This window comes from Balaenoptera ricei, chromosome 18 (genome assembly GCF_028023285.1).
Source record: "Balaenoptera ricei isolate mBalRic1 chromosome 18, mBalRic1.hap2, whole genome shotgun sequence".
NCBI lineage: Eukaryota > Metazoa > Chordata > Mammalia > Artiodactyla > Balaenopteridae > Balaenoptera > Balaenoptera ricei.
In genome coordinates, this window is record NC_082656.1 from 4,966,743 (window position 1) to 4,994,118 (window position 27,376).

The following is a 27,376-nucleotide window of genomic DNA, read 5'->3' on the forward strand; positions in this document are numbered from 1 at the left end:
TCGCCTCTGCAGGATGGAGGGGGCCGCCAGGGCTACGCAGGCACAGCGGAGGCCAGATCTCCAGGGCCCGGAGGCCGGAGCAACGTAGGCCCCCGTCACAAAGCGGGCGCGCGCGCCGCGGTGACGGTGCCCTGGGCTCTCCGGCTCCGCCCCCTCCGCGCCGCTGCGGGAAGGGGCGGGAAGAGGAGGAGCCGGAGGCGGCCGCGGGGCCCCCAGCGCGCCCAGCCCTTTAAAAGCCGCCGGCCCGGCCCGCCGCGCCGGCGGCTGAGGTCCCCGCGCACCGGTGTCCCCGCGCTCGACCGCGCGCTCCATGCGGGCGCCCACCATGTCCGGACACTTTCTGCTCGCGCCCATCCCCGAGTCCTCCTCCGACTACCTCCTGCCCAGGGACATCAAACTGGCCGTGCTGGGCGCCGGCCGCGTGGGCAAGAGCGGTGAGCGCCCCGGGGAAAGCGGGGGCTCCCGGCGGAGGGGAGGGCGCAGGGGGGCCCGGACGCTTCCAGGCCGCTGCCGGCCTCCCCCCGCCAGCCTGCTTTCCCGCCGCTTCCCCGGACCTTGCACTCCTGGGCCCTCGCCGGCGGGCACCTGTTGGAGAATGGGTGCCGGTGCGGCGCGTAGCGCACCCCGGGCCGCACCCGCCCCAAAACCCGCGGAGGCCGCGGCCGCACGCTTGGCGCTGCGGGGCCTGAGGATGAAGGCAGCATCCGCGGTACTGCGGCCCGTCACGCCCCCATTTCCCCGAGACGGTCCCGGTTTGACCGTCTCGTCCTAGCCCTTCGGCTTATTTGCCTCTTTCCTTTTCAGCAATGATTGTGCGCTTCCTGACCAAGAGGTTCATTGGCGATTATGAGCCGAACACAGGTTAGGTTCGTTTCGTTCTGTTGAGGCTGCGTGCTCTGATTTTCTTTTTCCTGAGGAGAGTGTGAGAATTTAAAACTCAACTCTCCTTCTTTCTCCAGGCAAGTTGTACTCGCGGCTCGTGTGCGTGGAGGGAGACCAGCTCTCCCTGCAGATCCAGGACACTCCCGGGGGCCTCCAGGTAAGGACCGCAAGAGCAGGCGGCTCCTCCGCTCCCAGAGGCCCGAGCCCGGTGTCTCAGCGCGCCTGTTACGCGTTCAGACGGAGGGATGTGCCGTCCCCGGGTGGGGCCAGTCGTCGGGGTGTTAGAAACCGTCCACGATGGGGGGCGGGGAGGGTGGGTGGTTATAGAGGCCGCCTGCCCCCGTCTGCCACCTCGGAAAGGGCAAGAGATGCTTAACTTCTCTTCGCAGCCCTGGCCGGGGCATCGCTGGCTACACGGGTCTCACCACTTCTGTCAGAAGCAGCTCAGCCTTGGAACCCGGAACAAAACTGGGGGGGTGGGATTCTGGGGAGGGTCTTCTCCCCTAGCGAGGACCGCCGAAGTGCTCCTGTTTCTCGCTGTTCCTCGCAGTAATTCCAATCAGATAACCCCATGGCAAGCAGTCAGGAATGTAACTTGATTAACAAGTTACTAATTGCTCTCCCTTCTAGGGAGGAAAGGTCTTGTGGAAGAACAGAAAGAAGGAATTTGTTTCTGTAACATTCTCAAGAAGGACATGCTAAAAATATACTTATGGGTTGGGGAAATAGATATTTATCTTGGCTTATTTTCAAAGTTCTGTTTATTCTGAGTTAGTTCCCTAAAAATTGCGCCATCCTGAGTTGAAGTTCTCATTGAAGTCATCACAGACTGGTTCAATCACAGGCTACCTGCCAAGCAAGGGGGTTAAAAGTAATGTGTCGGTAACAGCTAATAAAATAGCCCAGGCAGGGAGCTTGCCTGAGATTTGGCTCTTTCCATATCAAAAGCCTCCTTCTGCAGAAGCTGGGTAGACTCTGAAACTATATTTAGTGATTTCTTTTTCAAACGTTTTTTTCAAGGGTGGCTTTGATGTTCTTTCCAGTTTCTCCCACCGAGGGCGTCCTTGATCCGGGCTCACTTTGCTCTTTTCAGGTCCAAGACAGCCTCAGCCAGGCGGTCGACTCCCTGTCCAAGTGCGTGCAGTGGGCAGAGGGCTTCCTGCTGGTCTATTCCATCACGGACTATGACAGCTACCTGTCTATCCGCCCCCTGTACCAGCACATCCGGAAGGTCCACCCCGACTCTAAAGCCCCCGTCATCATTGTGGGCAACAAGGGGGACCTTCTGCACGCCCGACAGGTGCAGACCCGTGACGGCATCCAACTGGCCAACGAGCTGGGCAGCCTGTTCCTGGAAATTTCCACCAGTGAAAACTACGAAGATGTCTGTGATGTGTTTCAGCATCTCTGCAAAGAAGTGAGCAAGCTGCACAGCCTCGGTGGGGAGAGGAGAAGAGCCTCCATCATCCCCCGGCCGCGTTCTCCCAACATGCAGGACCTGAAGAGGCGCTTCAAGCAGGCTCTCTCCTCCAAGGCCAAGGCCCCCTCCGCCCTGGGGTAGACCCATCTCCACTGGACGGACTCGTCCCCTTTTTATCACGCATTCATGCAGCTGAGAAGACTGGGGGGTCACCCTTTTTAATCACACATTCAGAGTTTATTTTTATACAAACTGTTGGTTTTCAAGTGTATGTGTATTTCTGAAAATTCAAACAGTGATTGCCTAGAAGTTGGATAGAGTTTTTTTTTTTTTTAATAAAAGATTTTTTTAAAACTGTAACTCCTAGCCACTTTTCCATTAAAGGCAAATGGCAACATTGCTCCTTGTTTTTAAATGTCTTTTTATAGAAATCATACTTGCACCAGAGCCCAGAACTGCTCCAAGCTTACCCCCAGTCTGAACTCTGATTGGTGGCTTCTGCAGGGAGGGGTTGATGCAGAGGGAATCTGGTGTGGGAGAAAGGACAGTCTGCAGAGGAGGAAAGGGATTTGAGTAACTGCAGGATGTCTTTAATTAGGGCACTTTGTCCCAGGCATGAAACTGACACCATGTGATTTTCAGCGGAAGGGGTTCATTGTGCACAGATGCTAAAAAATTATGACATGAATAACATTATTATTTATTGGTGCAGATGGGAGTTTATCCTCTCCACCAGTATTTAAAAAACAACCCCCCTTCCAGCATTCCCATTGTCCGTAAGTGCACCCTCCCTGGAGTTGCCGGAAAATTCTCCATCCCTCTCTGTCTCCTTTACCCTAACCAATGGCGCACCCGGTCTGTCAATTCTCTCTCCTATTTTTCTCTAAAGCATCACTTTGCCTTAATCCAGGCTTTTACAGCTCTTGCCTGGATGGGCAAGCAAGCGTGTGGGCGAGGCTCTGGTTTCTTGGCTCTAAATCTTTCGTCACACCAGGACAACCTTACTAAAACCAACCCTGATCATCTTATTTCCATGACTGAAAAAACTCAGCTAGTTTCCCCTTATCTGCTGGATAAAATGAGGCATGGAATCAAGATTATTTGCCACCTCTCCACACTCATCATCCCCTCCTTCCAAAACACATGCGCGTGCACGCACACACACATACACACACAAACACACACAGCTGACAATCCATTCCAACAGAACACTCTGACTTTCTCACTCTTCACCAGGTACTTTCATGCCTCCCTGCCTTGGCACAAACTACTCCCTTGAATATTTTGTCCTATTCTCCACCTAAAAGATCTTTCAAGTCCCAAGTCACATGCTACATTCAACTCCTGGGGTGCCTTCTCTGAGTCTTCCTCTATTCCTGTAGCATTTGTGTTATAACCCAACCTTTTCATGAGGCTATTTGTCACCCCCATTGGAAGGAGCACTGCTTGAGGGCAGTCGTTGCATTTTATGACTTTGTATTCCAAGCTTCTAGCCCAGTGCTTGCACATAGACTGGTAGGTTTTCAGTAAATATTTGATGAATAAATGAGTGACTACGTTGTTTTTCGTGCCAAGGACAACCATGGCAGATTACAATGAAACAACTTGCCACTTCTGCAGAACGAGGGCAGGAGGTGTTCTCAGTAGTTGAAGGTTCTTTATTAGCAGTGACAGGAAATGACACGTGCAGCTTCTGGCCACTGCAGACCATTACCCTTGACTGTGTCCAGACCTGTGATGTTAAACACCACCCTTCCCTATAGTTGGGGGGTGTCTAGGCAAAATGCCATAAAGGATTAATAATATTAGATAATTCACATCTAAAGGTGTATCCATATAAGAAAAAAAGTTTATTTTGGATTCCATTATCTTTTTTTGTTGTTTCGGGGGGATTGCTTTGGATTCCATTATGTTTTAAAACGTGCCTAATTCTCTTGGTTCTTTGCATACTCTCAGCACCGAAGGAGTTCTTCCGATCATCAGCCATTCCTGCTTCCTACCACCCATCTTAACACTGAGGCGTGGACATGAGAGCAACTGGTCCTCCTAACTGCTGCCATGCCCATAGCGTGCCCAGGTGGCACCGGTGCCAGGGCTCTTCTGCCCTCAAGGAGCTGAAATCAAACATCCCATGAGGAAAAGGTCAATCATAATGTAAAAGCTAAAGAACAGCACAGGAGACGTCCCAAGGCAGCCAGGATCCTGTTCCACGTGAACGAGCCTGGGGACAGGAAGAGCCCTTGCGCTTGCCAGGATCCAGCACAGTGTGGACCAGTGGGGTCAAAGGATGAGTCACGGGGCAGTTCCAGAGGGAGGAGCAGCCTCAGGGGCTCGGGCAGAAAGTGGTTCTCCTGTCCTCAGCATCACAGAAAACTGACTTCCAGGGCCACAGAGCTTCCTCTCTTCTCTGGTCCCCAGATCCGGCCCTGCACAGCACCTGGCCTCTGGGTCTCGTGGGGACCTCAGTGTCTCTCCTGATGGCAGCGGGGTCTCTTGAGGGTCAGGTGCTTGGAGAATGCCTGTAAGGCTCCTGAGATAGCAGCGCTGGACATAGAAGAGGGGAGACCGGAGCTATCAGGAGACGGTTATGGGGGGAACGTTGTCAGATTTCTGTGTCGGGAAGTGGATCTGAGGATTTGGGCTTGACTGGGCCCCAAGGAAGCCCTTAGAGAGGAAGCTGGGCCCTGAGCCAGGTTCTTCCCTCCAGAACCGGGAGGACAGAGCCTTCAGAGCCCTGGGTGTCATTATATTGCTGACGGGGGCAGAACTCCTGAAACATTAGGCAGAACATTGAAAACTTAGGTGGCTGTGGACAGGACAGTCTATGCATTTTCATTTGGTAGGTTTGCCTTACCGCCGAGGTGTCATCATCAGTGTGAGGGTCGCCTCCATCCTCACAAGGGGGGAGGAACTACAGCACCCTTGGTCTCTCTTCACCGCCCCCCCTCCCGCCCCCCCGGCCATCCTCACTCTGTCTTGAAATTCCTGAATCTCTCTCCATTGGCACCACCCATTCTCCTTCTGGTCAGGGCTTGGCTTTAATTCTGCCCTCCGACTGCAGAATGATTTAATTCATGTGCCTATCAGTGAGGTTCTAGAAGAATGGACGGGATCCAAATGGCTCAACTGTACATCCTACAGTCATGCTGTACTTCACATGCGACCTATGAAAAGCAAACTTGAATGATGGAAAAATAAATCAATTAGAACAGAAGGAAATAAATTTGTTTTGCTCGTGTTGAGGTGAAGGGAAGTTCAGAAGTTTGTTAATATCCATTTAAAGAAATGGATTAAAATAAATAGCGTGGAAGGTGGCAGTGAACAAAAGAGCAAATAGGAAAGACCAGATGACTGTTTAGTCATGAATGTGGGACTCGAGTAGCTTTTTTCCCTTGTATGTGTTGCAACTTTAACTTCTCATTACGCAAAGTTACCAATTCAAATTTACAGTGGGAAGATACTTTGTGTGATTAATAATTTATTCTTACCATTTGATCTGTCTCCAAAAGGAGGGATATTTTGAAAGACTTTGTTAAAATTCGTCTCAAGCTAGTTTGACACTCAATAAGAAAGATGTGATATAGGGGGAAAAAATCCCCAAACAATTATCTTCCAAACACCATTAAGTTAGCCAGAGCTCAAGGAAGAGTGAACTGATGTAAGTGATGATTGGGTTGTGATAGCGGACATTCCGGCATAGAGTAGAAATGTGCTGAACCCGGATGAAATATTGTCATCTCTCATGTTTGGATGCCCTCGGGTACCTCCGTCCCAGTAGAAAATTAACTTTGTTAGGGCCAGACGTGTCCTCCTCCAATTCAGCTCCATAGGACCTGTGAGACTCTCCCATACATGACAGCACCCCCAAAAAGATATTCTGGGCGCCCTCTATCAAATTGTTAGAGGTGGCTCTTTTCCTCTTGGTGAATTGGAAAGAGAGTGTTCTCCAGGGCATGGCTACTTGAACAAAATAGGTATCATCCCTTTTTTAAGATATCTTTTTTTTTTTTTTTTTAATTTTTATTTATTTATTTTTGGCTGTGTTGGGTCTTCGTTTCTGTGCAAGGGCTTTCTCTAGTTGTGGCAAGCGGGGGCCACTCTTCATCGCGGTGCGCGGGCCTCTTACTATCACGGCCTCTCTTGTTGCGGAGCACAGGCTCCAGACGCGCAGGCTCAGTAGTTGTGGCTCACGGGCCCAGTTGCTCCCCGGCATGTGGGATCTTCCCAAACCAGGGCTCAAACCCGTGTCCCCTGCATTGGCAGGCGGATTCTCAACCACTGCGCCACCAGGGAAGCCCCCCTTTTTTAAAAAATTTATTTTATTGAAGTGTAGTTGATTTACAATGTTGTGTTCATTTCTGCTGTCCAGCAAAGTGATTCAGTTATACATGTATATACATTCTTTTTTTACATTCTTTTCCATTATGGTTTATCACAGGATATTGAATATAGTTCCCTGTGCTCTAGAGTACGACCCTGTTGTTTATCCATTCTCTACATAATAGTTTGCATCTGCTAATCCCCAAACTCCCAAGTATCATCACTTTCGATTTCCCTCATCTCTTTGTGCAGAGCACCTCTGCGATGACGCACATGATTTCAAATTACCTAAAGGTTATTGAGAACCTGCTTCAGGCAAGGCCCTGTGCTGAAGGGTGTGGTGTCTGGATGACATTCCTTCTCTGGGAACTCAATTCAGCAAAAGATCTGGGGGCCACCTTGCGGGTGGGACTCTGGGGGGCTGAAAGGTGAAATAAGACGCTGACCCAGATGTGGCGGTGTTGACAAAATTAGCGGGGAGTGCAGATCACAGAGCAGAGCAGGAGCGGAGGCAAATACCCCAAAGGCCGTGGGAGGAAATGGCCTGCCTTCCTTCGCAAATTGTAAAGCATGATTTCCTCTGAGCATCGTTTTATGTTCGTGAGGACTAATGCGTTACAGTTGTAAAACACTTACTGCCATTTCTTACCAGCGTTCTCTATTTCAATCAGAAGAACAGGGACTTCCCTGGCGGTCCAGTGTTTAGGACTCCGCACTTCCACGGCAGGGGGCACGGGTTCGATCCCTGGTTGGGGAACTAAGATCCTGCATGCCCGGCTGCGTGGCCAAAAAAAAAAAAAAAGGAAGAACATTGCTAATGGCAAGGCTTACTTATATAAACAGATTTTGCCTGACAGATTTTGCCTGGAAACACTCACATGGATTTATTGGGGTTTTTTTGTTTTTTTTTTTAATTTATTTATTTATTTATTTTTGGCTGCGTTGGGTCTTCGTTGCTGCGCGGGCTTCTCATTGCGGTGGCTTCTCTTGTTGTGGAGCACGGGCTCTAGGCGCGGGGCCTTCAGTAGTTGTGGCACGTGGGCTCAGTAGTTGTGGCACACGGGCTTAGTTGCTCTGCGGCATGTGGGATCTTCCCGGACCAGGGCTCGAACCCGTGTCCCCTGCATTGGCAGGTGGATTCTTAACCACTGCGCCACCAGGGAAGTCCACTCACATGGATTTGGATTTGTAACTGTGGAAAAGAAGATTCAGGAGCTCCTGCCAATGAACAGTTACTAACCAGCTTTATGACGGCGGTACAAATGGGTTCCAGGGTGGGATCAGATTCACATTTCGCTTTGTTGTTGATTCCATGTGACCTTGTGCAAAGTGAAATGTAAGTTTCCTAATCTTAAAATGGAGGTAATACTACCCATCAAGCAGAATTGTTGGCAGAGCTTGACACATACGAGGTACTCAGTTAGTTGTAATTGTCTTATTATCATTGTTTTTATAAATGTACACTAGCACATTATGAAGCTGCTTCAGGAAAATAAAACGTGCTTCTTGAGCTTGCTTGTATATGCTAAAAGGAATAGTACTTGCTTTAAAAGATGTGATTTTTTTTGGGCTTCCCTGGTGGCGCAGGGGTTGAGAATCTGCCTGCTAATGCAGGGGACACGGGTTCGAGCCCTGGTCTGGGAAGATCCCACATGCCGCGGAGCAACTAAGCCCGTGAGCCACAACTACTGAGCCTGCGCGTCTGGAGCCTGTGCCCCGCAGCAAGAGAGGCCGCGATAGTGAGAGGCCCGCGCACCGCGATGAAGAGTGGCCCCCGCTTGCCACAACTAGAGAAAGCCCTCGCACAGAAACGAAGACCAAACACAGCCATAAATAAACAAATAAATAAATAAATTAAAAAAAAAAATAAAAGATGTGATTTTTTTTTCCCATTTCACATCTGGGAAAAAGAAGGTTTGCAAGAGAACGATTATTCCTTCAGTAATAATACCAATAATCAATAACAATTATTGATCCTTTACCATGTGCTGACACCTTAATTTTCTCCATAGCCCTTTGGGGACAATTATTATCACACCCATCTTTCAGATGAGGAAACTGAGCCTCGGAGAGGTCACACAATGGCCTAAGGTCACATAAGCCAGGAAACTAGGAGGCCTGGCTCGAGGAAGAAGAAAGAATTCCCTTCTGTTCAGGGCTGCCTCCCTGGCCAGGCCTTCAGGCCCACTAACAGCTATGGGGGGGTCCCAGGGGTTCTGTTGCTATGTATTTGAGCCCTGGAGGAGAAATCTGCTTTACGAGGAGCTCCTGGAGAGGCACTGAGGCTGCTGTCTCCTGTTTCAAAGCTTTGAGCAAGGTCCCAGTCCGGACTCCACCCCAGGCTTCCTGTTTACCCAGGGAAGTCAGACCTGAATGGGGGAAGGAGGGGAGCGGGGTGCCACAGTTGGCCTGGTGCTGCGGCTGGTGAGGCTGGTGCTTCATCCAGGTCTCCTCAGTACCACCTGGCGGGGCTGTCCTTCTCTCCGAGGGCTCTCTCCTTGAGCCGCCACTCTGAAGGCCATTGTGGGGGTGGGGCAGTGGGCAGGGGATGGGGTGATGGGCCTTATCAACATCTGTGGGCCCCAGGGATGCATTCTCTCCTCGCACTGTTCTCTGAATAGCACTTGGAGGAGCTGTCTCCTGGCAGCCCCGGTGATGCATGTGTTTTCTTTTCTCCTGGAGGTGGAGGTGAGCACCTTGCAGGGGAGGAGGGGGCCGTGGTGAAGGTCACCTTCCAGGGGGCTGTGGGAGTGAACGGCTTACCGCAGAGCGGGAATATGCCAGGAGCAGAAATTCACAGCTCACCCTGGGGGCAAAAAGGGCCTCCCCACCCCAACTCAGTACTGGGGAGGGGGGCCTGGGGGGGAAGAGAGAGGAAACAGGTTCAGGGTTTAAAAAGAAAGGCCAATGAATTTCTCCAGATGGAGAAAATAGGAGGCTGCTGCCCCAGTGTTTGAGGGACCATTGGTGGGATCTGTGATGCTGGTTACATCTTTGTAACATAGTAATAAAACTGACAACAACAACAATTAGCTACTATAATTACTGAATAATGCGCTGTTGTTCTGTGTATTACAGTGGGTTAGCATTCTCTAGAAAAATAGAACCAACAAGGTAAAGATAATAATAATGATTATTATTATTATTACCAGGAATTGGGTCACGTGATAGTGAAGGCTGAGAAGTTCCAAGATCTGCCATCAGCAGATTGGAGACCCGGGAGAGCCGATGGTGTGGGTCTGATCTGAAAACTGCAGTCTCAACATCCAAGAGCAAGTATGTCAGCTTGAGCCCAAGAGGCAGGAAAAGATGGACGTCCCAGCTCGAGGCAGAGAGGCCTCTTACTCAAGGAAAGGTCAGCCTTTCTAGTCTGTTCAGGCCTTCGACTGATTGGATGAGACCCACCCACATTAGGGAGGGCAATCTACTTTACTCAGTTTACTGAATCACATGTTAATCTCACGTAGAAACACCCTCCCAGACACATCCAGAATAATGTTTGGATACCCCATGGCCCAGTCAAGTTGACACATAAACTTAACCACAACGTACAGTAAGTCTTAGGTGCACTTGCTCGTTTAATCCCCCCAATGATTCTATGAAGTAGCTCATTATTATCATCACCATTCGACAGATAAGGATAATGAGGCTCAGAGAGGTTCATTAACTTTCTTATAGCCTCTCAGCGGGTAAAGCGGCACAGTTGAGAGTTAAGTCCAAGGCTTTCTGATTTGAAAACCACTGTACTGTCTTGCTTCCCATGCCAATCATCCCACTGCGTGCACCCTCTGGAAGCTGCTACCATTCTCCTAATGAAGCATCTGACCTTGAATATTGCATGGTGTATCCATCCAGGCTTTCATTTACAAGCAATAGAAAAGACTGGCTGATTTAGTTTAAAAAAAGGGAGGGGGAGGTTTATTAAAAGGCTTTTGAGTTAACTCAGTCACTGGGTGAGCTAGAGCACCAGCTGCGGCTGCACAGCTACAAGGGAGGCCAAGAAAGTAAACAGCTGGCATTTTCAGCATCTGCAGTGGTAGGTGGTCCCTGCCTCCTACCCAGACCTGTAAGGCGAAGGCTCACTCCAGACTTTGGAAGGGGGTTCTCACACCGAGCAGTGGCAAAGGCAGGCCATGGCAAACCCTGGGGCTCCTTAAATACGAAACCCTAAGAATCAGTACATATCTGACATGGGGGAAACCGGAGCTCTAAGACAGTCAGTAAACACCCAAATTCTGTTAGTAAAGAGAGTTAGTGTTATGGGTTGAATGTGTTCCTTCAAAAAATATGTCAGGGACTTCCCTGGTGGTCCAGTGGTTAAGACTCCACGCTTCCACTGCAGTGGGCGCGGGTTCGATCCCTGGTCAGGGAACTAAGATCCCGCATGACACGCAGCATGGCCAAACAAAAAAAAAAAAGAAAAAGAAAAAAGATATATTGGACTCCTGAGCCCCAGAACCTCAGAATGTGACCTTATTTGGAAACAGGGTCTTTACCGAGATAATCCAGTTAAGATGAGGTCACTAGGGCACGCCCTAATCCAATAGAACCGTGTCCTTACAGAAAGGGGAAATCTGGACCCGGACAGACATGCACAGCAGGAAGGCGATGTGAAGAGAGGAGAAAGCCACGAGAAGAAGGCAGAGACTGGGGTGATGGGCCCACAAGCCAAAGAACTCCAGACGCTGGAGAGAGGTCTGGAACAGATTCCTGCCTAGAATCTTCAGAGGCTGTTTGGCCTGGCCATCAACTTGATCTCACAGTCTACCCTCCGGGACAGGGAGACAATCCACTTCTGTTGTGTAAGCCCCCTGGTTGTAGTGAGTTAGTAAATAGCTGAGCCCACATTCAAGCTGAATCTCTCTGCACCCAGAGCTGGGGCCCTACCCCCTACACACCTTGCTCCCAGGCACGGCAGAGCGGAAGGAACTATGACTCTGTATTCCATTCTTTTTTTTTATATATAAATTTATTTAATTTATTTATTTATTTTTGGCTGCATTGGGTCTTTGTTGCTGTGTGTGGGCTTTCTCCAGTTGCAGTGAGCGGGGGCGACTCTTCATTCTGGTGCGTGGGCTTCTCATTGCGGCGGCTTCTCTTGTTGCCAGTCACGAGCTCTAGGCACGCGGGCTTCAGTAGTTGTGGCACATGGGCTCAGTAGTTGTGGCTCGCAGGCTCTAGAGCACAGGTTCAGTAGTTGTGGCGCATGGGCTTAGTTGCTCCGCGGCACGTGGGATCTTCCCGGACCAGGGCTTGAACTCATGTCCCCTGCAATGGCAGGTGGATTCTTAACTACAGCGCCACCAGGGAAGTGCTTGTATTCAATTCTTGAATTAGGATATGGGTTTAGCAGACGTGAAAGCCTTGAATGACAGCTGTCAAAGCCCATCCTTACTGAACACGGAATGTCTCTGATGAGAAAAGCTGCCCTCAAAAATAGAATGGCCTTGGACACAAAGAGATACCTGTGCCATTGTCCAAAGAGAAGGCTGTGTGTTCCTACCCCGAGCCCGCTAATGTAGCATCTCTATTAAATCACACGAGCACACAAGTGATGCCCCAAGTGACCCACGCCCCCCGGCAGAGGAGACTTAGTAAATCAATGGCTCAGATCACGAGGATCTCTGTGGAAAGTGCTGTCACTGACGTGGGGAATGACTGTCTTAATCCCTGCTTTCTCTTGCACGTGTCTGTACTGATGCTGTGACATCTCCTCCAGTGCAACCAGATCACCTCCAAAGAGACCACCTGCCTGCTAGTGAGACCCCTAGCTGACCACACAGATCATGTTGTGGAAGAGGGGGGCGTGTGAGCTTGTGAGAGCCGGTCACCGGGGGTGGAGTGTTGGAGGAGGTCGCCAAGAAGATGTGACCTCTGGTTTGCCCCGACAGCTGGACTCGGGCAGCTTGAGGTCCTTCACCCTGTCCCCTGTCCTCAGAATGTGCCCTCAGCTTGCCCTCCCCGCCCCCCAGGAGCTGCCCCAGGATGCAGCCTTGAGACAGTGACGTGGTGTTGAGACCATCTGGACTGTGTATGTGACTGAGCCCAGTTAAGGCCTCTGGATAAACTTTTAAGATTCCAGAGGGCGGGGTGGAGATCGACTCATCTTGCAGCCGCCCAAGACAAGCCAGTAAGTCAGTCCCCTTGCTTATTGAACTTGCTACCTGCCAATCTGCGGTGGTCTGCCTCTTCTGATTTCACCTGGGAAGCTCCGAGGAGTTTTGTGAACCAGCAGTGCAGAGGTATCTCATCATGATTTTGACCAGGGTCTAGTTAGTATCCAGTCATGTTCTTTTTTTTTTTAATTTATTTTTATTCACACATGTAATACAAAAAGATGTTCTCATTACAAAACTTCAACCGGTACAGATATAACTAAAGTTCCTCTTGATCACTATTCCCAATCCCAGGCCCTTCTCAGAGTGTGGTGGATGGCATTCGAGACCTGTTTACGGAGTTTCATTTCCCCTTTTCTCACCCAGTTACTGTCTTCTTCAAGAAAAGGAAGTATTAGATTTATCTAAGTTATAACAGTGGAATTTTTAGAGTCAAAAACCTTATTTATTTATTTTTATCATTTCTGTTTTTTTATTTATTTTTTTTTACATTAATTTTTATTGGAGTATAGTTGCTTTACAACTGTGTTAGTTTCTACTGTACAGCAAAGTGAATCAGCTATACGTATACATACAACCCCTCTTTTTTGGATTTCCTTCCCATTTAGGTCACCACAGAGCACCGGGTAGAGTCCAGTCACGTTCTTTATGGCATGTTTTCCCTCTGGCAGAAGATCCAGTCACATAATGTTATTCAACTATCATGTCTTGTCCGTCTCCTTTAATCCAGCTCTAATATTTTTAGATTCTTCCATCCAAAGCCCAGCATTTATTGGCAAAGGAACTTTTAGAAAATAATATACTTCAAGTAGCATTTCAAATTCTCAACACAACCTACCTGAACAGCTTCGCTGGATCTTTCTGAGGAGGTAGTGCCTCATCATTACTTTGGCACAAAGCAGAGCACTCTTTTTTTTCAATTTCATGCTCCAGAAGGTAAAAAAAAAAATGAACACTTCACAAGATTCCCTTTACTGTTTCTTGGGTGCACTGAAAACACTGAGTCCCATGAACAAGCAAGAAGGAGGCGCCTGACTGACAATTTTAGACAGAAAGGCCCTGGTCACTTGAATGATCCGGCTGCATTGAACAGTTAGGACAGTTAGAACCCCATCGGTCCTCATAACTCCCCATGGAGGGGACAGTTCAGCAGCCATAGACCCCTCTCTTCATCGTCCCCATCCCCAGTGCACTTTAGGAAGCCAACATGCTCACGTGTGATTCTGTTTTAGGAGCACTTGGGGGTGGGACGCGGGGTCTTTTGCCATAGACACTCACTTGGGTCTCAGAGGCCCATCACAGGCCCCAGGGTCAGCTTCTCTTGGCTCCCAGCCATCCCAGCTTTGAGAAGAAGTATCTGTGTGAGTAATAATACTCATCCCGTGAATGGTTTACAAGTAAAGTCATTCAAGTGGTTACAGATTTAGATGCTCAAAAATAAGCAGTCACGTCACTTTTCTCACACTGACATGCAAATCTGAACACCCACTAGAATGATGGTAAGGATCCAGGGCTACAGAACATTCCAAGTGGAGGAACACTTGTGCTAACTCTCATCAAAGCAGCCTGTCAACATCACTGTTTCCTCCCTCCCTCCATCCTTTCCCGGAAGGAAGGATGCTATGCCTTCCTCCGGTCCTTCTGCGTCCTCCTTGATCTCTGCAGGCTGACTTCAAGCCTGTTGGAGGTGAGGGGCAGGTGGCGAGGTGGGGTCCTCCCCCGTCAGGCATGGTCGAGTCTTACCTACCTATCTAGACTGGCAGCACGAGTTTCCCAGACACGATCCTCTCTGGATTCCTAGAAGACCTTATCTACTCATCGACCCTAAACATGGTCGGTCTGTCCTGTTTCCTGGCCCGCATTCGTGTGTTCCTTGCACCTGGAACTCCTGCCCATCAAGCTCTTAGCCTGTCTGCAAGAGCAAACGCAAATGTCACTTCCTCCATGGAGTCTCCTCTGACATCTTCACGCCTCCACCCTGGGCGCCGAGCGCGTAGTAGGTGCTTGATGGATACTGTTAAGTGAGTGAGTAAATGAAGGAAAGAACGAACTGTTCATTGCCTCTGTGGCTCTTAGTGACACTGCTTAGAGTCACAGAATATTACAGCACAAGTGGGCTGGGGCGACATCCAGGGTACAGGACAGCTGATGGTTGTCAGAGATCAGATTAAGTTAATTTGAATTTTACGTGTTCTTATTCTGTTTGTGCTGGGAGGAGGTACATGGATATGGCTTCACGAGACCACTTGGTCCTGATGAGGATGTGATCTTGCTGATGCTGAGTTTATTTGGGAACCAGAAGTCTGATGTTTGTAAGTAGTCCTTTAAATGGAAGCATTAAGGGTGAAGGTTGTTTGTTATGTTCTTCCCGGAGACTGTTGAGAGCCCAAGTGTCACATGATTGTGGCAGAGGCAAAACCGAGCTTCTCAGATCCTGTGAGACCCTACCCTGCGTGGTCCATGTCACAGGAGCCGGGCCACCTCCTGCCTCCACCCCCGCCCCCTACACTTCTCGGGTGGTTGAATGTTCTCTGCCATCCATGGATCTCGGATGAGGCTTGGCTGAGGTCTTGGCTGGCTTGTTCCATCCCTCCCATGTTGACCCCGGGTCGGGAGATGAAGAGAGCAGGAGCCTCAAGACTGACGGAGCTGGGCTCCTGGGTCATCGACCCGCCGCCCACATGGTAGATCCCTAGAAGCAAAGGAATTTCGTATTGGTAATTGCCCTTTGCTTTGGCGTAGCTTTCTGGAGACTTTGCACATTTTTCACGGATGCTATCTCATTCAGCCATCAAAGGAGCCCTGTGAATTAGGCAGTGAAGCTGTTATTTCCACTTTTAGGAGGAAACTGAGGCTCAGAGAGATTACGTGCTTTGCCTACATAACTTGGATGTGGTAGCATGGGGACAGGAGCCTTGTTTCACTCACCGCTCCTGCGCTCTCTCTCCTCCACATGCTGGCTTGTGCAAACGTTAAGAGCTTCGTGCCATCAGCTGTCCCGTCACCAGCATTCAGTTGGCTTATCTGGTGATATAATATGATGATAATAGTATATCATAGCATATGCAGTATATTTATATGTATACTTATATGCTGTATAGAACTAGGCACGGTTTTCAGTAACGCTTTATGTGCACTGTTACCAACCCTTTCAAGTCAGGTCCCGGCAAGGGTCCTCCTGCTTGGTGTCACTTGTGCCAATAGAACAAGACTGACTTTAGGGCAGAAACAAAGGAAAGATTTATTCTTTGATTAAAGAACAGGGAGCTGCGACCCCCGCTCTAGAGCACATGCTCTCCATGCTCTCCCCGCTCTCCTCGCTCTCCCCGCTCTCCCCTAACGGCCATGGGCGGGGCTGCTTTATAGGGTCTGGCAGCGGGGAAGGGGGCGGGGTTCTTCTCGGGCGCAGGCGCAGCTGTGCCGCTCCCGCTCCAGAGCCCTTGCAGCCTCTCTGCACACGGCCCGCCGCCGCCATCTTGAATTGAGTGTCACGTGAGGTGTCTGCGCGCAGCCCGGAGCTGAGCCGTCGGTGTAGCCGTTACGCATCGGGAACTCTGGAGTGCAGGGCCGGGTGCGAGGCCTCTGCACGTGGCCCACCTGTGAGCCAGTGACGCTAGACTCAGCACAGAGGAAAAGAAAAAAAAAAGGTTAGACTTTATTTTGTTACCCAGATTCTGTCTTTATTTCTCCGGAATTGTGAATGGGCTTTGCCGGTGACATTAACACCTCGCACCCTTCTGAGGTAAATCCTGTGCTCATCACCCCCACTTTACAGATGAGAAGACTGAGGCACAGGGTAGTTCAGTAGCTTGCCCCGGTTTGCCTGGCTGCTAAGAGGCCGGCTCGGAGTTCAGGCCTAGGCTGTCGGCCTGCAGACCGGACTGTCTTAGCCGCGAAGCCGCGCCGCCCCTCGTGAGCCGTGTCTGTGGTGGGAGCACGCAGGCTGCGAGGCTGGCTGCTTGCCGCCCTGCCCGCTTGTGGGAGGGGAGAGCGCGGGGGCCCCGGGGAAGCAGCAAGGGCTCCGTGTCCGGACTCGGACGCTCGCCGGAGCTCCTGGGCTGCCGGCCTTCCCGCCGGCATCGGGCTCCTGGGTCCCTCGTCCCCAGCACAGTGGACGCGGTGGCCCGAGCTGCCAGCTTCCTCTGGCTCCCTGGAAGGCTGGCGCTGGGCTGAGGACAGACTCTTCCGATGCTGCTGGAAGGCCCAGCTGACGAGGACGGTGATTCAGGCCGATTTCCTCGAGGTTCAGAACAGGCCAAGTGCCTCTTAACGTTCCGCCCGCTCCTCCTTTTTGTGTGTCAGACACTGTCGGTGCGTTGAAGAGGTTTTGTCAAGCTCGCGGGAACAGGTGCCGATGGTTCTCTGATGTCCTCCGCACAGATTGGCCCTCACCGGAGGGGACAGGTCTCCGTGTGGCTGGGGACCTGCAGTGTGAAAAGCAGCTTGCATGTAGAGTTAAGCAGGCACGTTCCATGCTGTGCGTCCTCGCCAGCCGTGGACCCCGGGCAGTAGCGTTCCTGGACCACGGGTTGTGGGGTTGGTGACCAGGTACAAGCTGTTGGAGGTACAGGATGGAAGAGGGCACAGGTTCCTGCCTTGATCCAACCCAGCACAGCCCCCCACAGAGGGCTTCCTCCGTGAGGCCCCCGGAGTCTTCCCTTGGCTTTTAGATGCGTTGGGAGGTGTGAACGTTGAAACTGAGAGGCCTGCAGGGTGTATGAGCTGATATACTGGGGCACTTGGATGCACCTCTTGAAGCTTGGGAAGAGATTTGGGAGTGAATGCGTTTGTCCAAAATGAGGTGTGCATTGGGAGGACCAGAGGGAGGGTAACCGAGGATGGCATCAGGGTCGGTGGCAGAGCTGGGGGAACCAGGGGTGGGTGAAGAGGAGCAGCCCATGGCAGGGCCGAGGAGGAACATCAGAGGCTTTGGGGGAGCCGGAGGAGTGCACTGTCCTGGAAGTCAAGGGCGGCTAGAGTGCCAGGGCGGGGGGTGGGGGGGTGGGGCGGGGCGGTTGTCAACAGCAGCACCTGCCAGCCACAGTTCGGCTCTTCTTTAGCAACGGTTGTTTTTGTTTTGCTAGCAGACTTACTTCCTCCCCCTGTTTCTTTTGAAGTTGTATCAGGTTTCCCTTGGATACAAGGTGAAAGGTAAATCTCTGTCCTGGCTCTGAGTCTCTAGCCACTCCCCTGAAGCCAACCCTCTTTTACCCGTTCCTTGTGTATCGTTCCAGAGATATTATCTCCCGTTACTTTTTTTGAAAAGCAGAATTGTCAACATATGCACCAGTTCACCTCCCTGATGCAATTGTGTTCAAGTCCCATGAACACACACACACAAAAACCCAAATTCTAGTTTTTTTGATTTTTGTATCATTCTCCACATACTCTTTTAAATATTGCAAGTTTTGTATTATTTTCAATGTAGAGTAGGGTTGGTAGTTTGAAGCAGTATGTTCCATTCTCCATTGGGAACTGCCACCAGGCTCCTCTTCATGTTCTTGAGGACCACCCTAGTTTGTAGTCCCTTTGCAGAATGAGAAGATGGACACATGTGAAAACGAATGAACGACTGAGGTAGTAGCTGAGCCACTTCCTAATGTTCACAAGCATCATTCATTCGGATTCCTTTTCCAGGAGAGTCTCCTTTATATGATGGCAGGTTTCAACATTAAACAAAGTTTAAACACATGAACACTTTAACAGGCATGACTGCCATCTAAGAACACAGGGCATGGTTTTGCTGACCTCACATCACAACAGGTGCTGGTTTCTGCCATTTGCACCTCAGGGACACCTCTTCCTAGGTCCACAAGCCAGCTTCGGGGTCTTACTCTCCCTCCCTCACTGGGACCCTTTACAGAACTTTCTGCATGGATGGATAGAGCCAATATACCTGAGGTAGCAGAGTTTTCCAGTTTTTATTTTTTGGAATAGGTATATTTTCCTAAGGTTCAGAATTTTTTTTAAACTATAAAAAGGCATAAAGTGAAAATCTTCACTTCGTTCGGTCCCTATTCACCTAGTTTGCATCCCCTCTACACCCAAAGGTAACTAACCCCTTGCACTACTTTCCAGTTATTTCAAATATGTTTCATTCAGACCAAGCTTGATTTGAGTCTTTTCCCCCTGGAATATGGATTCATTTGACAATGTCAAGTAGTTTAACAAGAAAAACACAGCTATTGAGGCTAAATTTTGACTTTGAATTCAAACCAGAGATGTTATTGTAAGCCCTGTGGGTGGTATTTTTTGTACAGTTATAGAATTGGGTTCTTCTTTTTACTCTGCTGGGTAAGCAGTTCCAAAATGTTCAAGTGTTAGCAATGTTCAAACAGCCTTTTGAACAAACTAAATTCACCCAAGGGATAGTCATACCTCTTGACTCAGTCCCTTGAGGACTTTGACCCAGTAGACAGTCTTCCCATTGGATTGCCAAGGGGCATTTAGTGGCCCATGTTAGGATTCAGTAAAGTGCATGAAACAAAATGTTGTGTACGGGCTCCCAGCTGGTTTGGGTCAGGGTGTCACTGTTCCGGTGCAAACTGACAAGACACACAGTGATACATGGGCAAAACATCTTCTTCAGCCCCAGATCAGTGCCTGTGGGAGGAGCACCTCAAGTAATTTAATTTTGGCTATTTAGTTTCACAAAGGAGGAATTTCAACAGTGCTAAAAGTGTCTGGGAAAAATAGCAGCAAAACATGTCACACAAAGGGAAGTACTACACAAAATGTACCCACGAACATAGCTGAAAATGAATTGTAATTGGCGCTGAGGTCCAGTGAAGGCTGTGGATTGCAGCAGAGTTGAAAACCATGTTGAAGGGCAGCAAAAGCAGCTGATGGACACCGAGGCATCAGCACAGCACAGAAGCAGGAACTCCAAAGCGTGTGAGTGTGTGTGTGTGTGTGTGCGCATGCACGTGTGTGCTCTCCTACCTCATCTGCCGCTGTCTCCCACCGCAGACAGCAGGGGTATGGACAGACCCCACCCTGGAGGCTGATGAGCTGAACCTATGCAGGCTGACCTGAGAGAGGATAAAAGCAGAGAGAGCATCTTTTTTTTTTTTAAATAGATTTATTTATTTTATTTATTTATTTTTGGCTGCATTGGGTCTTCGTTGCTGCACACGGGCTTTCTCTAGTTGCGGTGAGCGGGGGTTACTCTGGGTTGTGGTGCGCGGGCTTCTCATTGCGGTGGCTTCTCTTGTTGCGGAGCACGGACTCTAGGCGCACGGGCTTCAGTAGTTGTGGCACGTGGGCTCAGTAGTTGTGGCACGCAGGCTCAGTAGTTGTGGCATGTGGGCTCAGTAGTTGTGGCATGCGGGCTCAGTAGTTGTGGTGCACGGGCTTAGCTGCTCCGTGGCATGTGGGATCTTCCTGGACCAGGGTTTGAACCCGTGTCCCCTGCGTTGGCAGGCAGGTTCTTAACCACTGCGCCACCAGGGAAGCCCGAAAATCAGTCATTTTTTTGTCCTGGTTGTGATTTAGTGAAGCCCTTGCCCCAGGAGAGGTAAGCAGAACCTGCTGTTTCATCACGGGATTTTTGCGAAGTCCCCTCCCCACAAAACTCCCTCCCTATAAGTTTCTATTGACCTGGGATTCTGAGTTTATCCATTTCCTCCCTCCTCCCCCAGGCAGAGCTGGGGCAGCAGAAGACACAGCACACCAGGGGGAGGACCCAGCTGAGACGGTAGATAGAGGCTCAGTTGGCCTTGTTGACAGTCTTTCTTGAAGGGAAGCATGTCAGGAGTACTTTCGGCTACGGGTAATAGAAACTCCAAAATGACAGTGGCTTAAATAAAAAAGAAGTTTCCTCTCATATTAAAGAAATCCCCAAACTTGGAAGCAACCCAATATCTTCAAGTAGGTAAATGGATAAATAAACTGTGGTACATCCAGACAATGGAATGTTATTCAGCAATAAAAAGAAATGAGCTTTCCAACCACATAAAAAGGCACAGAGGAAACTCATACACATATTGCTAAATGAAAGAAGCCAGTCTGAAAAGGCTCCATACTGTATGATACTAAGCATATGGCATTCTGGAAAAGGCAAAATTATGGAGACAGTAAAAAGATCAGTGGTTGTCATGGATACCAGGGGGTGGGGGAGGGAGGGATAAATAGGTAGAGCACAGGGAATTTTTAGGGTGGTGAAACCATTGTGTATGATGCTGTAATGATGGATACCTGTCATTATCATTTGTCAAAACTTATGTACAACATAAAGAATGAATCCTGATGTAAACTGTGGACTTTAGTTAATAATAATGTTATCAGTATCAGTTCATTGATGGCGACAAATATACCACACCAATGCAAGATGTTAATAGTAAAGGAAACCATTGGGGGCGTGGCTCTCTGAACTTTCCTCTCAGTTTTTCTGTAAACGTACAACTGTTCAAAAACAAAGTCTGTTAATTAAAAAAAAAAGTCCAGGGTAGGCTACGTTGGGCTGGAATGGTAGTTCCATGGCCGTCTGAGACCGAGGAACCTGTCATCTCTCTGCCCTTCTAGCTAGTGTGTAGCTCTCATCCTCAGGGTCCTCCTTGTGGTCCGGGATGACTGCTGGAGCACCAGCTATCTAAGTTACAGGCAGCAGGAAGCAGCATCCCAGATGACCTAGCTTTCATTTATTAATCTTCCCAGAGTTCTACCCAGTACTTGCATTTGTATCTCACTAGTCACATGGACACTCATAGCTGGAAGGGAAGCTGGGAAATGTAGTCTTTTCTCTGGGTGTCTTTGGCACCCCTCGTGATACTGTACTTCTGTCACTAAGGAAAAATAGAAGGGGTATTGGGTGGCAGCTAGCTGTCTCTACCTCAGGAAGGCACAACCTTTTTTTTTTTTTTTCCTGCACCTCGAAGCACATGGGATCTTAGTTTCCCAACCAGGGATCGAACCCATGCCCCCTGCAGTGGAAGCACGGAGTCCTAACCACTGGACCGCCGAGGAAGTCCCAGGAAGGCACAGCCATTCTTGGGAGCTTAGGGTTTGGCCTTTTAAAGAAGCCCTGTAGTTTCTCAGCAACCCTGCTTGGGGGACACTGCTGGGTCTTGCCCCAGCCTGGAGGAATTCCAGAAGGACTCTGTGACTGATGGGGAGGAGTGTGAGGACTGCTTGACTGGGAGGGGCTGGGAAGGAACACTGCCCACCCCTTGCCCCTTCCGAGGAAGGCTCACTGGGCTGCAGGCTGACATCACTTTTTCTGCTCTCATATTGGAGGGAGAAGCGGGATGGACCAAACGATGACTCGGGTAGTAACACGAGTGCAGTGGTGAAGCACTGGGCCTCCTCTTCTAGGGAAGGGAAGGCCTGCCTGTGTGCCAGCGGGGTCTGGGGGCTAGGGCAGCAGGGCACGGCCCCTGTTTTCTGTGCAGCGGGAAGCGGAGCAAACACACGAACTCCCAGTTCCTTAAGGCAGGCTGGGCATCCTCCCTAATGAATCACAAGCCCTCCCAGTAGAGCGGGAGCTGCTGGCAGCGCTGATGGGGCTTCTGGCTGACAATACTCACTGTGATCTTCCGGGTGCGTCAGATGCCCTGCTAATCGCCTTAAATGACCGCGCAGCACCGGAGGGCAGAGCGGCAGGCGAGGCTGTGACGGGGAAGAGAGCAGGGCAGTCATCTGTGGAGATGCTGGGTCAGAGCAGACCTGTGACGGGCGTGATGCATCTTTCCTCCAGCCTGTTAACGGGGCTAAAACCCGGTAACTGCCCACCGCGAGCTGCCAGTGTCGGAGCCGGGGTGGTCGCGGGGGACCCGCTGAAACTCCAGCCACATGTCGTGGGGCGGGGGTGGAGGGGGTTTTCTCTGCTCCATCCTCCTCTGCTGACCAGACCCTGGGACCCGGAGCCCCGATAATTAAGGTCGAACGTCTTTTTCTCTTCGTGTGCGCAGAAAACACTTGGTTTTAAAACCATTATATAATACATCTGCTTAAGTATAACGTTACTTAACAGGATAGGGCCAGAGCCTCTTAGAAAATGGTTTTAGCTACAGTGCTGGATCTGAAAACTGTAGGAGAACAGAGGAAATTACTAAGTGGGCCAGTTTGTATTTATTAGTAGAGATTTGTGTTTGTGTATCAGATGAGACAAAGAAGTTTAAGGTAATTTGGTAGAAAAGTGTCCATTATAAAAACTCACTGTGGCAGAGTGTTTCTTTTTCTTTATTCATTCAAAACATATCTCTGAATATTAGCTGTGTGTCAGGCATTGTGTGGGTTTGCCGACAGGGACGGGAAGATAAAAGGGAGTTGAGGGCTGGGGTCACCTGATCACCAATGACCCGTCCTTGCTGGTTACTGCTGAGATGGTCATCATTGTGGACAGCCTGGCCGGCCAGGCCTCTGGAGCGTCTGGCCAGGCTGGAGAGTGCACTTCCCGAAGATGGCCTGGCCTTTCCCCTCCGGGTCTGCAGCCGGCCTCCCCTCTACCCTCTTCCAGCCCTGGAGACTCTAGCTCTGACCTAGGAATAAAGGAAAGCCCGATTTTCACCACTTCCCAACTTCTGCAAAAGATCTTTTGCACACCCCAAATCCTCTCCTCATTATAAAGATACAACATGCATGCTTCTGACGACGGCATTATGTCTGTCTGTGGAATCCTCTAGAAGCCTTTAAGGGCCTGGGCTTCTGCAATACTAAGCCAAGAGACTTGTAGGAAGTCTCTGCCGTCTGTCCTGTTGCATCCCTCATGGGGCAGATGCCGTTGTTGGCTACCAAACACCCATTTCAACCTCCTTGCAGGGCTTACAAGGGCGCTGCTGTGAGAGCACAAAATGGGAGGCCACTAAAGTGTTTTTTTAGATCATTTGTGCATTTCCAGTCATTTTGGCTGCAGTGTGATCAGTGAGTCAGGATATTAACCAGAGCTGGGGCAAGCTTTGGCCCCTGCGGGGTCGTAGGTGAGTCAGAAAGATGCGTTCTATTCATTCATCAGGGGAAAACCAGGTTTAGGCAAAGAAAATACAGATGATTTTTGGAATTTATTATCCAAGTATTTGTGAGATTTTCGTTACAATTAGCTCTAAATCCTAAATAACTTTAAAAGACATATCAAAAGTATCAATGCTTGACAGGTTGATGACAAGATTATAATTGTTTTAAAAAGTGATTTTGGATAGAAAGGATGCTTCTCTTTTGTCTCCTGGTTAACAGTGCTTACTGAATCTCATGTGGCCATCGGGCATGGGTAACACGTTAGCTGACATTTATCTGGACTTAGTTAGCATTTAGTCAAAGGGCCAGCTTGGGGAAATGCCAGGGAAGTGAGTAGTAGATTCAAATCTCAAATCTATACACTGGTGGCCAGTGTTAGGCCCCCTCTCTGCATTTTCTTTCTCTGCTAACTTCAGGCATGTGGCTGTTCCTCTTTGGAGCTTACTGAGCCTGGGTCTGGTCCCTAAATGATGTTTGTCTTTCCAGAGGTAACGAAGACAGACACAGATGACAATGGGATGAGTCTCAAAGAGGCACAAGTAGCATTACACTTGAATTATTTAAAAGCCTTTTTTGTTGCTATTGGAATGCTTTTAAACATCCTGCAGAGAGAGAGAGAGAAAAAAAGAAGGGAAAGAAATTTAGAAACGAATGAGAACTGAATTGCATAGCAATAGTTCTAGCTGTCAGATCTGCCACTGCACCCAAGATCTTCCTTAACAAAATGATTTCCCTTTTTATCACTCCACGTTATCATTTTTTATCATTCATTGTTCATCTTAAACACAGGCTGGGCAGGAAGGTCTGCCTTTTCCCATTTATCACTCACAAAAAGCTGTAGTCTATAGTGTCTTTTTGGAGGTTTACAAGAGGGTAACACCAATTTAAGGCAATTTTCCAGGTCAATCTTGGGATAAGGATAAACCATCGTGGATGGTTTAAACAAATGAAGTTTTACAGACTCATATACTTGAACAGTTTTTACAGGCTCATCTACTTGAACAGTTTTACAGGCTCATATACTGTAACGTTTATTTTTAGAGCAGTTATAGGTTCACAGCAAAGTTGAGCAGAAAGTACAGAGAGTTCCCATGTGCTTCCTGCCTCCACCCCCAGCCCACAGAGCCTCCCCAGGATCACGTCTTGCACTGAGTGGTGCATTTGTTATGATGATGATGATGTTACATGTCCCTGTTATCAGCCAAAGCCCATTACATTAGGGTTCACTCTTGGTGTTGTACATTCTATGCGTATTTTAAGAAAGTATAATGACACATATCCATCATTATAGCATCATACAGAATAGTTTCACTGCTTTAAAAATCTCCATGCTCTGCTTGTTTGTCCCTCACTCCCTCCTAACCCCTGGCAACACTGTCTCTAGAGTTTGCCTTTTCCAGAGTATCACATAGTTGGACTCATACAGTATGTAGCCTTTTGGATTGGCTTCTTTTACTTAACAATATGCATTTAAGGTTCCTCCATATCTTTTCATGGCTGATAGCTCATTTCTTTTTATCGCTGAATAAATGTCTGGATGGACCACAGTTTATTCATTCACCTACTGAGGGGCATCTTGGTTGCTTCCAAGTTTTGGCAATTATGAATAAAGCTGCTATAAGCATATGTGTGCAGGTTTTTGTGTGGACGTAGTTTTCAACTCCTTTGAGTAAATACCAAAGAGTGAAATCGCTGGATCTTGTAGTAGAGTATGTTTAGTTTTATAGGAAATCGCCAAACTGTCTTCCAAAGTTGCCGTTACCATTTTGCATTCTCATCGGCAATGAGTGAGAGTTCCTGTTGCTCCACATCCTCGCCAGCATTTGGTGTTGTCAGTGGTTTAGGTTTTAGGCATTCTAATAGTATGCAGTGATATTTCATTGTTGTTTTAATTTGCAAGTCCCTAATGACTGTGATGTTGATCGTATTTTGGTATGTTTATTTGCCATCTATATATCTTCTTTGGTGAGGTGTCAGTGCAGATCTTTTGCTCAATTTTTTTTTGGCCAGCCGCGTGGCTTGTGGGATAGTTCCCCCACCAGGGATCAAAACTGGGCCCCTGGCAGCAAAAGTGCCAAGTGCTAATCACTGGACCTCCAGGGAATTCCCTTTTGCTCAATTTAAATTCAGGTCTTTTGTTTTCTTATCATTTAGTTTTAAGAGTTCTTTGCATACTTTGGATATCAGTTCTTTATTAAACATGTGTTTTGCAATTATTTCCTCCAAGTTTATGGCTTATCCTCTCATCTTTCATAGAGCAGAAGTTTTAAATTTTAATGAAGTTCAATTTACCGCTTCTTTTCTTTCATGGATTATGCCTTTGGTGTTGTATCTATTATAAGTCACTGCCAAACCCAAGGTCATCTAGATTCTCTCCTTTGCTATCTTCTAGCAGTTTCATAGTTTTGCATTTTACATTTAGGTATATGATCCATTTTGAGATAATTTTTGTGAGGGGTATAAGGTCTGGGTTTAGATTCTTTGTTTGTTTGTTTGTTTTACATGTGGATGTCCAGTTGTTCCAGCACCATTTGTTGAAAAGACTGTCTTTTCTCCATTGAATTGCCTTTGCTCCTTTTTCAAAGGTCAGTTGACTATAGTTGTTTGGGTCTCTGGGCTCTCCATTTTGTTCCATTGATCTATTTGTCTATGCTTTCACCAATAGCACAGTATTTTGATTACTGTAGCTTTATAGTAAGTCTTAAAGCTGGATAGTGTCAATCCTCCAATTTTGTTGTTCTCCTTAAACATCGTGTCAGCTATTCTAGGTCTTTTGCCTCTCTATATAAACTTTAGAATTGGTTTTTTGATACCACAAAATAACCTTCTGGCACTTTGATTAAGATTGCATTGAAAGTAATAAGTTTACATTTTTGTTGAGTCTCTACCTAGTAGTAGAATCGCTGGATTGTAGAGTAAACATATGTTAAGCTTTCATTCAGTTTATGTTCAGTTTTCCAAAATGGTTTTGCAAATTTACAGCCCCACCAGAAGTATGTGGGAGTCTGAGTTGCGCTATATCCTTGCAATATTTAGTGTTTTTCATTTTAGCTGTTTTGGTAGGTGTATTATGGCATCACATTATCATTTTAGTTTGCATTTCTCTGGTGACTAATGAAGTTGAGTACTTTTCAGATGTTTATTGGCCATTTGGATACCCCCTTTTGTCAAGTTCCATTCAAGTCTTTTGTTCATTATTTCTACTGAGTATTCTTTTTCTTATCAATTTGAAGGAGGTTTTTTTTTTTTTTTTTTTCCTATTCAAAATGTGAGTCCTTTGTTGAGCATGTATTGCAAATGCTTCTTCCAATATGCAGGTTCTATTTTTACTCTGCTAATAATGTCTTTTGATGAGTAGGTGTCTTCATTTTACTATTTTCCAGCTCAACTCATTTTTTTCCTTTATTATCAAAGTTTTTGTATTTTGTTTAAGAAATCTTTGCCTCCTTCAAAAATTGATGTTCAGAGCAAAATTCAGTCGTCAGCATGGGGCTGTGTGTAATGGTAAATTTATTTATTCACATATCTGTTCACTCCATAAATATTTATTTCCTGGTATATTTATATAATGGAATACTGCACAGTAATTTAAAATAAGTGAACTACAGCTGTATGTATTAACAAGACTGTATCTCAAAAAGCATAATGCTGAATGACAACAGTAAGTCACAGAAGTACAGAGAATATA

The 27,376-nt window shown here is 48.2% G+C and overlaps 1 protein-coding gene across 1 annotated transcript; it reads left to right on the top strand.

Annotated features, from left to right (window-relative positions):
* The first annotated feature begins 246 nt into the window (after positions 1-246).
* Positions 247-2,702, top strand: RASL11A (RAS like family 11 member A). Its single transcript, XM_059902639.1, has 4 exons — positions 247-434; positions 805-861; positions 960-1,039; positions 1,976-2,702. Exons 1-4 carry the CDS (start codon positions 311-313, stop codon positions 2,441-2,443), a joined length of 729 nt encoding a protein of 242 aa, XP_059758622.1. The 5' UTR covers positions 247-310; the 3' UTR covers positions 2,444-2,702.
* The last annotated feature ends 24,674 nt before the right edge of the window (positions 2,703-27,376 follow it).

Excerpts from the sequence above, each read along its gene's own strand:
- RASL11A (XM_059902639.1), top strand. The coding sequence starts at position 311 with ATGCGGGCGCCCACCATGTCCGGACACTTTCTGCTCGCGCCCATCCCC. Across the intron at positions 862-959 it reads CGATTATGAGCCGAACACAG|GCAAGTTGTACTCGCGGCTC; the intron begins GTTAGGTTCGTT and ends TTCTTTCTCCAG. Across the intron at positions 1,040-1,975 it reads ACACTCCCGGGGGCCTCCAG|GTCCAAGACAGCCTCAGCCA; the intron begins GTAAGGACCGCA and ends TGCTCTTTTCAG.